Source organism: Hippoglossus stenolepis, chromosome 10 (assembly GCF_022539355.2).
Source record: "Hippoglossus stenolepis isolate QCI-W04-F060 chromosome 10, HSTE1.2, whole genome shotgun sequence".
Taxonomy (NCBI): domain Eukaryota; kingdom Metazoa; phylum Chordata; class Actinopteri; order Pleuronectiformes; family Pleuronectidae; genus Hippoglossus; species Hippoglossus stenolepis.
The window spans coordinates 20,358,881-20,373,604 of NC_061492.1; the positions used below are offsets into that span (position 1 = coordinate 20,358,881).

Sequence of the window (14,724 nt, forward strand, 5' to 3'; positions counted from 1 at the left end):
GGTGGGACAAATTAAAATATGTCTCGATAATTAATGAGAGACACTGCTTTGACATGGTGAGATAGGGCATCAACCTTGGTGGGGGTACAATTGTGCATTTTTTTTATTTTATCCATCTTAAGCTAACACATCTGTTCTTCTCCTTAACTTGCAGAACTAAGCAAACTATAATTCATGTTAAATCAATCCAATTTTATTTCTGTTTTTTCAATCTTCCTCTGATATATTTACTAAAGTAGAATTCCTTACAAGCAAGTCTCGCCCCTTGGCAGCCATCTTGGCAATGTTCCCAGGCAGTTGTTTCAGGCTAATGACACCAGGCACCTGTCGAAATGAATCTGCAGGGAGCAAGGACAGAACTTTCAATGGTCACTGGAACACAAAACTGCATCTTTAGAATCACCAATCAAAAATAATTAAAAGTTTGACTTTGCAAGTGCGTCAGTGCAACAACAAGATGGGCTTTATGTGTTTGCTGGTTCCATTGTTACAAGGAGATGATTGTGGGCGGTTGTGGCTCAGGAGCTAGAGAAGGTCATTAATTAATTGGGAAGTCGGTCAGTGATAGAGAAGCGCTATGTATGAGTACTGTTTGAATGTGTGAGAGAGTGGGCAAATGTGACTTACACTGTGCAGCTCATTGAGGGGTCACTATAACAAGAAAAGTGCTAATAATAGGTGTGGAACAACGCACTGAAATTTAGTCAAACAGAGGTGGTCTATGTCGAACTGAACCATTGTTTGGATCATTTGCAGTGTTAAAACATTTTTTGAATGATTCAGAACTGCAGGGAGTTCAGACAGCATTAAACGGCTCGCAGGAACGGTTCTGATGATACAATGTTTGAATGACAAGGACATTACCATGTGAAACCAAAACTAACCGGATCAAACGTTTACAATGAAACAAAGGGATGATTTTTAGGTGTGAAAACTCCCTAAATGCTCTTTGTTTACCATTTTGTGGGGAATGGGTTCGACGTGTGTTTTCATTTCAGGGTTATTGAAGTCAGTTTTGTGTCTGTGTCTGTCTCAGGAGCACCCGTCCAGTTTGACCATGGTGGACCTCCTCAACGTGGCCAGAGACATCGCTAAAGGCTGCCACTATCTGGAGGAGAACCAGTTTATACACAGGTAATTCACCAGATGACTACACATGTTGCATATGCATGTTTGCAAACATAAATACAGCCCAGTTATGAAATGATATGTTATATTCTGTGGCTCTCTGGTCCTCCTACCTCAACCGATCAGAGAGACAGAGAGAAAAATAAAGTGTGTGCCCACATTGCTCTGCTGACTTCTACTCATAATTACGTGCTGACTGCATCCACCCAAGCATAACATATGGACTCTCCAGGCCTTTTGCCTCTCGTATGATAGCAGAAAGGACAAGTGATGAGTTTAGCATCAGAGCAGCCAGATGGGGTAGCCGGCTTGCCTCTTTACGCTCTGTATCCAAGGCACAAGTCAACAGGAGTGCTCGACTCCAAATCCACATCCACAGCAGCTGCTGTGACTTAAGAAATGTCTTTTCCTTCCTCGTCTTTTAAAGAACTTTAACATGAACATCCACGAGGGAAGTCGTAAAATGTCATAATTGCTCCGATCAATACATCAAGACGAGAGAAGTGCATCCTGGCTCCTGCATGTTTGGACTCCAAGAAATTGCCCAATGAAAAACAAGGCCTGTTAAAGCTTATTTGGCCCCATGTGTCACAGCCCCATCAATCCAGCTAATGACTGACCTGTCTCCAGAGGCTGGTGAGCTCCTGTCTCCTCTTTCTTCCTCTTTCTGCCTTCAAGCCTGCATTGAAATTCACACTGATACTGTCCGTGAGGATAATTATATTTTTTATGGAAGTGTGTTTACTCTGCGGTTGAGTAAAGGTGAAGGAGGTACAAGGCTTTTCAGAAAATGCAGCTTTTTCTGAGGGACCAATGGCTTGGAGGATGAGCTGCAGTGATGTTCTGGAACAGGTTATATCACAGGGTTAATCCTGTCTCAAAACTACTTCCTCTGGCTTTTGTTGTGTTTCTCTCTTTCTTTCTGTGGTGGTATTGATCAGTGTTTTGGTCAGGGCATCCTTAGATGTGCCTCCTTATTTACAACAGGCCTGGTGCTCAGGATGGAAGTCTGAAAAGAAACACTGTGCTGAGGAGAGCCTGGTAGTTTAATGTGACTGCAGGTGTTAAAATAGACTATTAACACAGATTGTTCTCTAAGTGCTGCAGTGAAATGGATCTTTAAGCTGCAGTTGAAATTGACTGTAATTAAGGTTTACCGTATGAGGCCAGTGAACTCTGTTTTTTTAATAATATCTTGCTTTCACATCACTGTGCCGCACGTACACGTTTACAACAATCCCTCCCATTAATCCCTCAGATCGCAGGCCGTCTCCAGGCTCGTCGTTGCTTACAAGCAAAAAGCAAATCATCTGAATGATTTCACCCAAGCCATTGAGCAAGTAATACTTGTATTTAGCTGCAGCACTCATGGGAAAAGATCTTGTGAAAGTGTATGTCTGGGTGAGTGCAGCACACACCCACATGCTGGTCGTAGTTGTGTTATGATAGAAATTATTTTGTTTTGCTGAAGCAGCTCAACTGCCCCTATATGGATCGATTGTTTCACTGCTTCTGCTTTATAAAGACAATTCTCTGTAGCTGGTTTGAGAAATCAGTTTACCTCCATTCATTTAACTGCCTCTTTCTAAACTGGACTCAGGCAAATTCTTTTTAGATTTAGAATGAAGAACAAAGGGATGCCCTATTTACAGTGGCCAAGACGTCTCACAAGCGCATTACTGGAAAACACTAATGTAAAAGCCACAACAGAAACAATCACAAGGGACGTGAGTGACAACGGATCTTGGCGAGGAAAGTTACTGACTGCAGTCAAGATTTATTTCTTTCTGCAGTCAAGTAAACCATCTTTTGCCTGGAGCTGCCTGCTCCAAGCACCTGTACTGTAACACCTCAAATAGACAAGCATCTCATTTTGGCGAAAGCTCACTTGACCCATACATCCATGAGTTGACCACAGGAAGTTCCTCTGCTCTCCTCTCAGCCACCAACACACACAGTTGTTTTTTTCATACTGAATAGTTTCATATCCAACTTGAAGTAGTACTTTAATGTTATAAGTTGACTAGCTCCAAACACGTCTGGCACATTGAAGCGAAGGCATCCATGCATAGTGTAGTTTCAGTTTGAAAAACCCTCAGTTTAAATCAGTCTGAACCACCACTTTATTCTCCATGTGTCATTTCTCATCCCAGTTCATCAGTGTGGAGTCGAGGCCAAACATCAAAACAATGTTTTGCTGCCCACTCACTGGCAAAACTTACTGTTGTTTGTATCTCTGCTAGTTTTTTCATCTCATGATCTACTCTGAGCAGTGTCACTTGATGTTATTTAGATATTCAATCCTGGGTATTTATTGGCGAGCACACAACGTCACTTCTTCACATGTTAAAGAGTGTGAGACGTCTTTGTGTGTGGGCTTTATTTCCTCTTCCCCAGACAGGAGAAGAACATGCTGTGTCAACTATCGTATTATCTCAAAGAATAACGAACCCAGTACAGTGTAAATATGAATTTTAGGATTTTTCTCTTTCAACCCACTCTCCCTGTGTAGAGTGTGGAACATTTCAATCTTTTTTCCCTGGATACTCCATGTGGGCAGAGTCATAAAGGCACTGTAGGAAATTATACACTCTGCCAGCTTGCCCTGGGCTACATGGTAGTTACAGTGAGCCTCAGATCCAGCAGGGGGAGTTCTAAAGGTTATTAAACTTGGAGCCTCTTATAGATGCAAATATATGAACAACTTTATTAAACTTGTGAAGAGACAATGTGTGAGCCAAGCTGTCACATGTCAGAGCTCAGTACATCAGTCTCTTATATACACTATACTACCTATATATAAAAGAAATCACATAGTTCCAAGTGGCGACCCACCATCATTGGTTTGTGAGCTGCTGTTTTGAAGCCTTGACTTTGACATTTTGTCCAGCGCCATCTTGATTTTGTGAAACCACATGGAGGCATACTTGGAGCAGCGGGGGGGAGCCTGACTACAAGCTTGAGGACATGGCAAGCCCACCTTCACCTGCGACTTGCACTGGACTGTACTAGCTGTCAATCACACAGTTTCCAAACCCCAATGCATACCAGGCTCTGGGTTTCCACGGTCTTAAAAAGTCTAAAAGAGTCTTTGATTTAAAAACTAAAAATATCATGTACTAGGTTTCACATACGTTCAGTTAATTATGTTGATGTGCTTTTACTTCCCATTCCGTCCCGCTTAAAAATTGTAATTGTAATGTATTACAGTTCCTTCCCAACTATATTAAATATTAACATGCTACAACTAAAAACCAGATCCATGTAGAACCGAGCCTACAAACACCCTGATCCTACAAACACCCTGGTCAGAATGTATCTCAGTGCACCTAAACTCTGTAACAGTAAATAAACTCTGTGTGAAAATGTTTACTGGCGTTATTAATCTGACCATGTTCTCATAGACGTCTACAGAAACGGATTTCTTTTTGCAACCAGCAGAGTCGCCCCCTGCTGGTCATTCAAGAGAATACAGGTGTCAGACAATTACGATTGGTTTCATTTTCCTGGACCCGTAGTCTACATCATTTAGATTTACAGTCTATGCATAATACGGATTTACAATGCTAGTGGTGTGAGAGAATTTTTGACCGTCCTCATACAGTAAATCTGTTCACCATGAGAACAGCCCGACTCATTCCACAGATACTCCCTTCTCTCGCAAGGTGAGGGAGATAAATTGTGATGCTGTGGGAGACATCTTCAGACTTGGGGGTGACAATTTCATCTCGGGTCTCTGATGTACATCAAGCTTGCAATAAACCCTTCTGTGTAAGACATCAGCTGCTGCCTGAGTTCTCCTTTCACCATCTTTCAAAAAACTTCCATCACAAGTGGGTTATTGTGTTCTAATACAGTCCCCAAGCTCCATCAGAACAAGCAGTATGTTCATGCATTGACCTGAGATCCTGTTTCCTCTTCTTTCAGGGACATTGCAGCACGGAACTGCCTCCTGACCTGCAAAGGAAGCGGCCGCGCGGCTAAGATTGGAGACTTTGGGATGGCTCGAGACATTTACAGGTACAGTCCAACAGAGATCACTGACAGGAGGCAAAACAACCAAGTCATAGCTGAGTGTTTAGTTACCCTTTTTGAAATTCTAGGCACAGATATGTTTTCAACCACAGGATGTGACAAATTAAAATGCGACAACAGCATTTTACCAAACAGCAGTGAATGAACACAGCCAATAGAAAGTTGTTCCCACTAACAGAGACCGTATTAGATGCTCTCATATATTTTGTGTAAGGACGACTGACTCTGTATTATCCATACCCTTCACAAATATATTCAGTATCTCATGACTTGAAAACACAATTACAATCAAAGAAAACTAATCAAGTTAAAAGTATCTCGGTGAAGCACCAGCTCTGAACATGAAGGTTTTTCCCTCCCATGTGAATACGGAGCCTGTGGCACTGAACACGGAGACTTTCAAACTGGTAAATGTTGAAGCGGAGCAGAGAAAGTGTTTTTATTCTCTGTCTCACTGGTGTAATGCTGCCTTCTTTTAATCTACATCAGCTCATCTGAAGCCACAGCAGCATCTCATTATTCTTAGCTCAAACTTTTTAATATAGCTACCAGAATTTCACGTGACATCGTTTAAATGAATGCACCAATCCAGCAGGGAAATCTCCAAAGTCTTTCATCTGGTGAGAAATTAGAGCGAGGGAAATGTGTCACAACAGTCAACTATATCAACGCAGCACTTTTGAATCATCCGATGGAAAGTCACACGAGAGCAAAGTCACTCTCCGAGCATCCGGGAAAGGCTGTTGCACAATACCCCTGGGGAGTCGCATTAGGAGCGCTTGATTTAATTGCTGATGTCAGTTTTTCAGGTGCCTCGCTGTGGTTTTGTTTTTATCTCTCAGCCCGGAGCCGTGGTTCTGGGACTGGGATTTTTTTAATTTTTTTATTATCATTGTTATTACAGTATGTTTAGAGGGGGGAGTGATTGTTTTGTGCACGACGCTGTCAGTAAGTGTTAGTTCTGCTGCTTCATGATGTGGCCCTCCTGCTATGTGGCGAGGGACACAGGAGTCGTTTTGGGGGCCGTCACGGGGGACGGGTGTCGCAGCGAGGGACCAGGACGAGGCTTAATGTCATCTTTTTATATTCTGGGAAGGAAGCCGCGGGTGCAATCGCACGTGATATTCCACAGGCTTCCTCTCTCACATGGTCTCACACTAATGCTTGCATACCGGTGATGTGGCGGTAAATAAAAAGCTGGGTAAACAATAGCTGCCAGTCAGTAAGCATCCTGAGGTAAACAGCTGCCACTGTGAGTGGAAATTCACTGAGCTTCCATGAAAGATTGAGTATTTTACCCTAAACAACCATATTCTCACAGTATGTATAAACAGTGATGTATAGCCTGACTTAAGGTTGTATTTATTAATGTCAGCGGGGTGCACTCACCTGCAGAAACACAATGTAAACAAAGACGTTCAACATACAATGAACAGACACAAGCATTCAGCTCTACACTGTGGCCTCAGGTGAATGTTCTTCTCTCTCTATCTGCTCTGTGTCTTTGTCTCTCTAATACTTCTTTCACTGCAGTGCTCACAGAACACATGCGTATGAATTTGTGCTACAGATTTCCTGGGACTGTATTTAAGCCTCGATAATCTGCAGCTCAGCTTTTAGTCCGTGTTGATGCTGTTACCTCGAGTAATAAATAACACCACCTAAGAAAGGGATCAATTCACTGATAGGGGGGATATCATCTTATGTTCTACATTTTGCCATCGCTCCAACTTTTCAATTGTAAGCAGAGAAAACAAACTGAATAGAAATGTGGACAGGTCACATTTGTTCCCATTTTCACTCAGAGGTCAGAGAAGGTCGTTCTGAATATATTACAACAAAAAATGTATAGGCTTTACAGAGTAACATGTGTAGTATCCACTACCAGAGCTGTTAGATCTAACTGCATCTTTAGATGTAGGCCAATCCACCTCCAGTGCCATCTTCTTTATTGAGAGGGACAGGACATTTAGAGGGGTGCGTACTGAGGGTGGGGGGCAGCAGAGACGACAGTGGCAGGATTCAATTTTCAGATTCTAGGCCCTAAAACGAGGGAGGTAACTGACTCCCTCCCCTGAGTTGATTGTGTTACTGTTAGTGATAGATTAAGGCGGTGGATATGGAACTACCCTGCAGAGGTTGCACACTCAACTAGTAATTGTTTTTTTCTGCTACATTGATTAACTGTAATTTTCCTCAAGACTAAGTTCTTATGTCGATAGTTTTCTAAGTATATGTTTCCCTGTCAGCCATTTTATCTGACAGCAGATAATCTATATTCATCTGTTACCATTGATCCCCTGAAGACACACAGCTCACACTGAAACGTAATGACTGCTGCCTCTTAATATCTGTGTCGAATTTAGACAGTGAGAACATATTTCTAATGTTCTCACCTGAGTTTGGGACCAAAGATGAAGTTGATGCACACACACACACACACACACACACACACACACACACACACACACACACACACACACACACACACACACACACAGATGCTGCACATTGTGCAAATCGCGTCCTTCCTGCCGCTAGTTATATATGATTTTGACTTTTAAGACATTCCCAGCTGTAGCTTTTGTGAGTTCTGACACTTCAGCCCCCGGTGAAGAACAGCACCAGTTGAAATGAGCTTGAAATCCTCCTTACACTGAGACACAATGTGATGGGTCACGCCGTCTAAGACTGGAGGCTTTGGGCGCTGTTTGTGAGAAGCTCAGGCCGCCACGATTAATTTTTTTTACCCATCTTTTCTTCCCAGGCTGCAATTGTGTGTTTAATCCTTTGCCGCTGTGTTCCTGATATGGTTACCACTCCTTTTTTCTCTGGGTTTTATTTGACATGGGAATATCCTCTGAGCACAGTGCTCTTTCCTCATGCTGCATGTCCCACCTGGGAGCTGCCCACTGTAATTACAGTGTGTTCCTGTGCAGCCATGTGCAGCTCCAGCAGTCGGTGCTTCATTTACTAGTTTTCGAAGGCAAACACAAAGAGAGTGTTACCGCAGCTCCTTCAATAAAAAAGGTCCAGGGAGTTAAACTGGCAACCTTCCACTCACAATCAGTATCTACAGGCTGTTAAAGCCCTGTTTAATATAACGCTCTTGCCATGTTTACAGTCAAGTGCTATGTGGATGATATCATGCAACAGCAAACAGTACTAAACAACGTTTATTGCCAAATACAACTGTCACTGCTTAGCTGGGATCTAGCTGTGTCTCTTTTCTGTGCGGACGCCATGATGACTGTCCACGTCTGTCCTCGCTGTGAGCAGGGCGAGAAGAACCAGGCAGTGACCTCTACCAGCAGCCACAATCAGATAGAGCGCACAACGGATCATTTCTTCACCAACGCAAAAATGGCTGAGACGGGGCTCGGCCTGGCAGGAAATCTCTCTCTCCCTCCTCTCGGGGAGATAAGGACTTCAGCGAGTATTTCTCACACCAGCGTGTTCGGAAGCTGAGAATGCCACTGGATCACAGCGCTGATACAGACACTGACAAACACTGAATTAATTGCTGGATGATTTCCCCCCCTCATCTGCTTTTGTGGGCAGTAGTGTTGCCATGGTGACGGCACTGCCAAATATAAATGCTGGTCGTCCTTTAACATTTCCTCACTTTTATTTTCAGCAGGCATACATACCCAGTGTTGGTTTATTGACTACATGGTTGATTAAAACAGATTTAAATATTCAAAATCTCTTTGTGTGTGTGTGTGTGTGTGTGTGTGTGTGTGTGTGTGTGTGTGTGTGTGTGTGTGTGTGTGTGTGTGTGTGTGTGTGTGTGTGTGTGTGTGTGTGCATTTTTGTGTTTGCTTGTGGATGTATGTTTGTCTCTATGTGTGTATGTGTGCGTTCATGCATGTGTGTGTAGGGCGAGCTACTACAGGAAGGGTGGGCGTGCCATGCTGCCAGTGAAGTGGATGCCACCTGAAGCCTTCATGGAGGGCATCTTCACATCTAAAACAGACACGTGGTGAGTATCCCTCACTCTGGCGTCGATGTGATCTCACCTCTTGTCCCCACCTGTCCGCTCGCTCCTTCTTTCTCCTCTCACCGTCCCCCGTCCTCCTTTGATGTATAACCAGCGTCTTGTCTCGTTGTTTTTCTCCTTGTCTCGTCTCTATCTCTTGTCCTCTGCTTTCATCCTTCACCCCCTCAGCTCTCATGATGCTTATAATTTCTGACACGATTGTCCTTAATCTCTCTTTCTTTCCCTCTAACTAATCTCTCCTTTCATCGCCGGCCTCTCTCAGGTCATTCGGGGTTCTTCTGTGGGAGATCTTCTCGTTGGGCTACATGCCATATCCAAGTCGCAGCAACCAGGAAGTTCTGGAGTTTGTAACCAACGGTGGAAGAATGGACCCTCCTAAAAACTGCCCTGGGCCAGTGTAAGTGCAGATACACAATCATACACAATCTCACACACATACACACACACGCTGAATTAATTCATGTGTTGCACATGACCACGAGGAAAATCTGATCCCATGAGATCTCATTAAGCTCCTCCATAACACAAACAAATAGGAAGGATGCTCAGTTGTATATGATGCAGTGGTATACGCATAAAAGAAGAGCTAATGCAGAGGCAGACATGAAAGGCTCTGATGATTCGCTGATATCGACACGTAAACAAGTTGTGACCTAGAAGGCGACAGAAACATTAACAGGAGAATCGTCTACGTGGAAACAAACACTGACTCTCTTTCATGTTTGCCTCCCGATTTGAAGAAGTCATGATCGGATCTAAAAGCACATTTTCTAATCACACAGTATTTTCCCTCTCTTTTTAAGATACAGCCTCCCATGTGATCTATGAAAACATATACAAACACACATTTTCTTTCCCACTCTCTCATTTACACATTAAAGCCTTCATTTAAAGGTGTGTGTAAGATTTAGGTGAAAAAGATCTATTGAAAATCTATTGAATATAAAACAACCCTAGTGATATTTTGTTGTGTTTCATCTAAATTGTATGAATTATAGTTTTCTTTACCCTAGAATTGGCCCTTTGTATTTAAATACTATATATTTGCATCAGGAGCGGGTCCTCTCTACGGAGGCCGCCATGTTTTTTACAGTATAGTCCAAACGGGACAAACTAAACACCTTCTGAGTTTTTAAGACAACTGAAGGCTACCACAGGTTGTCTCTCATGTTTGGATGGGATGGTGAAGTGAGGGGTATTCAGCTGCAACACGCAACTTCACCACTAGATGCATTACATTCTACACACTGAACCTTTAACCATCACACTCGTTCTCATGACCTTTTTGCAGCTTGTCCTGCATGACCCTGCAAATGTGTATTTGTTTTTTAAAAATAGTGTTTTGTGTTTGTGTGTCTACACATACATGTGCATGTTTAGGTACCGTATAATGACACAGAGTTGGCAGCACCAGCCTGAAGACAGGCCCAACTTCTCAACTATCCTGGAGAGAATCGACTACTGCTTACAGGTAACAGTGTGGGACACTGACGACCATGCAAAACATTACATCAGAGACGTTTTGAGCGCTAAGGCTCTTCCTCAGACCTCTGAGAGTCGGTTAATGACCCACAATCAATTTTGAAACAAATCAGGTGATGTATCAGCAATACAAATATTTACATAAGTCACTGTAGATATCATAATAAATATACATAGAGAAATAGTGTGCAAAATACACAATGTAAACTCATGTATGGAGTTCATGTTACATCAATAGTTTGTATTCCATAAAAGGTTCAGGTCGAACAGCCGTCATAACTACTATGACGGCTGTCTGGTTATATGATAGAATAGGGAGAGTAACACCATAGACCAACATTCAGGCAGATGTATAGAGAAAGATCTAGAGAAAAATACAGAGAGGACATATAGGGCTCATGATGGAGGAAGATAAATCCCAGGAATGGTCTAATATCAAAGTCTTCATTTCAACCTTTGGGGCTTGACTACACGTTGTGTCAATCCAACAGTTGACCTTTTAAGAGCAGAGCTAATACTTCCCCCTCGGTGTGGTTATGTCTCAGAGTCTCGATGTTCACGAGATGTTAGAAAAGGGTTGAGCCACTTGGAAGAACAAGTGTGTGTTAAAGTTACTCCTGTGTGAAAGAATCAGATAAAATAATAATAATTTTTATCCAACGTTGTTTATCTCAACCACAGAAAAGTTCTAGTTTTTCTACGTATCTACTTCTTCAGTGACAGTTTTCATTAGAGCCAAAGAAACATGATTTTCACCACAGAAGAAATCTTTTCAAATCCTAATTTTAAATGAATTGCTTACATTAATATCAACATTAACATTGAAAAATACAGTTCTGATACCTTGTTTATCCTCTTTCAGGACCCTGATGTGGTGACCATGCCACTGCCTGTAGAGTATGGACCCATCCCTGAGGAGGAGGAGCGCGTACCCATGCGCCCTGAAGACCCCTCAGCTCCAACTGTGCTGGTAAATGCCCAGGTGCCTGATGGGGAGGCTCTACACCCGCCGCCACCATCTTATCCTACAGAGGAGAGCCGCAGAGGTGGGGAACACGCTGTTGTGACAAGCGCAGCACCGGAGGCCAAAGCACAGACGTCAGCCCAGCCCCAGCCGTACATCCACCAGCACCAGCAGCCTCACACACAGGCCTGCATGACCATGACGACCACTAACGCCGTCACCTCCACAGCCGCTGCTACACTCACAGCTAAAGGACCTCATGTCACTACCCAGCCAAGTCCAGCTGAGGGGGGCCACATCAACCTGGCGTTTACCCAAGGCCACCCGGTAGAGAAGGACGGCCACAACGGGAAGAGCACCAGTCTGTGGAACCCCACGTATGGGTCGTGGTTCCTGCAGCAGCAGCAGAGGAAGCAGCAGCAGCAGCAACAGCAGCAGCAGCAGCAGCAGCAGCAGCAACTGCAGCAGCAGCAGCAGAGGCAGGGAGGGGTGGGCGGAGCCGGAGGCAGCGGAGGAAGGGTTCCTGGCGAGGGACAGGAGCACATGGGCCGGACGGTGGCTGAGGTGGCAGGGGCCCTGGGTCTCCAGCACCAGCACAAGCAGTTCCAGCACCAGCTCCAGCAGCAGCACCAACTCCAGCTACTGCACCATCAGCAGCAGCAGCAGCAGCAGCAGCAGCAGCAGCAGGGTCTCTGTAGACCCTTGTTACCACCACCACCTCATGCTGCACAGTCACCTCTGCTGTTAGATTCCGCCGCTCTTCCCCCGGTACCCCTCTACAGACTGAGACGATTCCCCTGCGGTAACATCGGCTACGGTTACCAGGAGCAAGGCCTGCCGCCGGAGGTCGCCCACGGCAACCCTAACCCTCCTCCTCCGCCACCTCCCTCCCAACAGGGCACCTCCATGTCGTCCTCGGCAGCTCACCAGAGGGGAGCCTCTGTTCCCACTTCGATGACGTTGGGTCGGCCAGGTATGTCCGAGGACAGCCGCCCGCTGCTCGTCACCATGGGGACGGTGCAGGACCCCAGGCTGCCCAGGATGGAGGGCCACAACGCCACAGTGCTTTAGCCCAAATGCCTGAACTGCTGGTCTTTTATCAGACGGAGACAAACAAACACTGTGTCAGGACAGATTTCGTTTTACAACACCCCTTCAATGCCGCCATTTTGGTTTCCTCCTCCAGTTCAGAAAGAACCCGTCCAGCTGAGACACAGCTGGATGAGTCCATCAGGCTTTTCCTATGAGAACCCTGGAGCCGTGTTCAAATCCCCAATGGATGCTAAAGCACATCAGACAACTCAAAACCTTTGAGAGGCAGAATTTAGAGCAAAGACTAGTTTTAAGAGTTTAAAAAAAAGTGTATTTTTTCATTGCTGGAGGGATCATGACTGAGTGAGAATCTAATGAGGAGTTTACAGCACAGGACGACGAGGGGACGGGTCGTGGACGTGGCGTGGCGTGTTGATTGACGGCTGAGGATGTCTCTTGTGTGTGAGAATGGACCATGAGGTGGATTGAAATCTCTATATTTTGCCAGACTTCCGTGTTTGGTGACTGTGGCTGTGTCTGCAGCCGTCAGCCACATGTGTCAGTTCTACCGCTCCTGCTCCACATGCTTTTGGAAAACAACCGTGTGGTGAATAACCAGACCTGACTGTTTTTAATGAATATCACTGAACAGGACACTGGATTACCAGACACATTTATACTTTTTAAAAAAATTCTGGGAAAAATGTGTTTGTTGATGTTTGCTTGCCTGCTTGTTTATTTATTCATTCGTTTATTTATTATTTGGAAGCGGCTCTATAACTTATTAACATGCTTCTTCAAACCCAAATTCATCTCTCGTCCACTGGTTTCCACCTAGGTTTTTTGTTTTTTTTATAGCTGCAGGAATTAAGTTTTGAACGATCCATAAAAGAAAAGTCTAAATATCCTGAAGGGATGAGGTAGAAGTCGTACAGGAAATCAGTGGAGTGATGAATAGAGCTAAGATGCAGGTATGAAAGATAGTTTGACAGAAGAATAAGATGTAAGATCGCAGCTTTTTGTTGTGGCTGAATATTTGTGGTATCTCGTTGCTCCTGGTTCTATTGAAAGCTCCGCTCCTGTTTTTTACGGCTCCATTCTGCTGAGTGCTCAGAGACAGTTGAGTTGAGGCTTTTCTTTACTTATGGCTTCTTCAGTAACCCTTTATTGATTCATTTCTGTTTGTCTGGATGTAGAAACACAATGGATATTGCTGAATCAATCTTAACCTTCAAATTTCTATCTGGAAGCCCTCGACAGAGAGAGAATGAGTGTTGGGGAATACGAATGAGTGTGAGTGCTCCACATGAGAATGAAACCTGGGACCATCCCGCTGCTCCTCTTCACACACACGGTGTTTAAAGTCTGCTTCTTTCAGTTTAATGACACTAAATCTATCAGATGAAGCCGTGTGTTGATATTTCGGTGAATGACGACAACGTGCGTCACTGTTTGGATGCTTTTGCTCGACTGTACTGATCCTGTGTGTCTGCTGTGGCCATGATGAGTCGTCATGACACGGTCATGACGCTCAGGGGCCGGTCACAAGAGAGCAGGTGAAACGTTGGCGAATTGAAAAGTCTTTTTGCTTCAGTCTCCAGTACCTGTGTTCAGTGCATTAACTCTGTGTTCCCTTCTCAGCTCATCTCCAACGTTTGATGTAAAAAGACTAAATGAACTGCACCTGTAAATGTTGTAATTATAAAGTATTGTACGATGGCTCTGGTAAATGCTGTAAATTGCCCTTCAGAAGACATTCGCCAAAATTAATAAATTACTATATAATAATTGTTTTTGCATTTGTCCGTCTGCTGTCCTCTTTGGTGTCGAGGGAATTTGATTAACATTGACTTCATAATTTGCTGATTAAAATCATCAATCACAGACTTATTTAGGGTAGCGTCCTTTAACTGTTAACATTATAACTGTTAATACGATTCTTTATCTTCCAACCTAATGTAGTAATGTGTACTGAAACAATTGTGGTGTTGGTAAAACAGGCAATAATGGAGATGGAGCAAATGAATAACTAGAAACCCTCAGTGGAGCCCACACCTCCACCAAGTCCCCTCATGAAACCACG

The 14,724-nt window shown here is 44.0% G+C and overlaps 1 protein-coding gene across 1 annotated transcript in view; it reads left to right on the plus strand.

The window, feature by feature from the left end:
• alk (ALK receptor tyrosine kinase) overlaps positions 1–14,429 on the plus strand; it is a 351,702-nt gene extending 337,273 nt beyond the window's left edge. The window contains exons 24-29 of the mRNA XM_035169137.2: positions 1,037–1,134; positions 5,056–5,148; positions 9,044–9,145; positions 9,426–9,560; positions 10,544–10,634; positions 11,508–14,429. Of these exons, the coding sequence (XP_035025028.2) occupies positions 1,037–1,134; positions 5,056–5,148; positions 9,044–9,145; positions 9,426–9,560; positions 10,544–10,634; positions 11,508–12,680 (1,692 nt within the window). The 3' untranslated portion in view covers positions 12,681–14,429. The remainder of the gene's footprint in view (positions 1–1,036; positions 1,135–5,055; positions 5,149–9,043; positions 9,146–9,425; positions 9,561–10,543; positions 10,635–11,507) is intronic.
• The last annotated feature ends 295 nt before the right edge of the window (positions 14,430–14,724 follow it).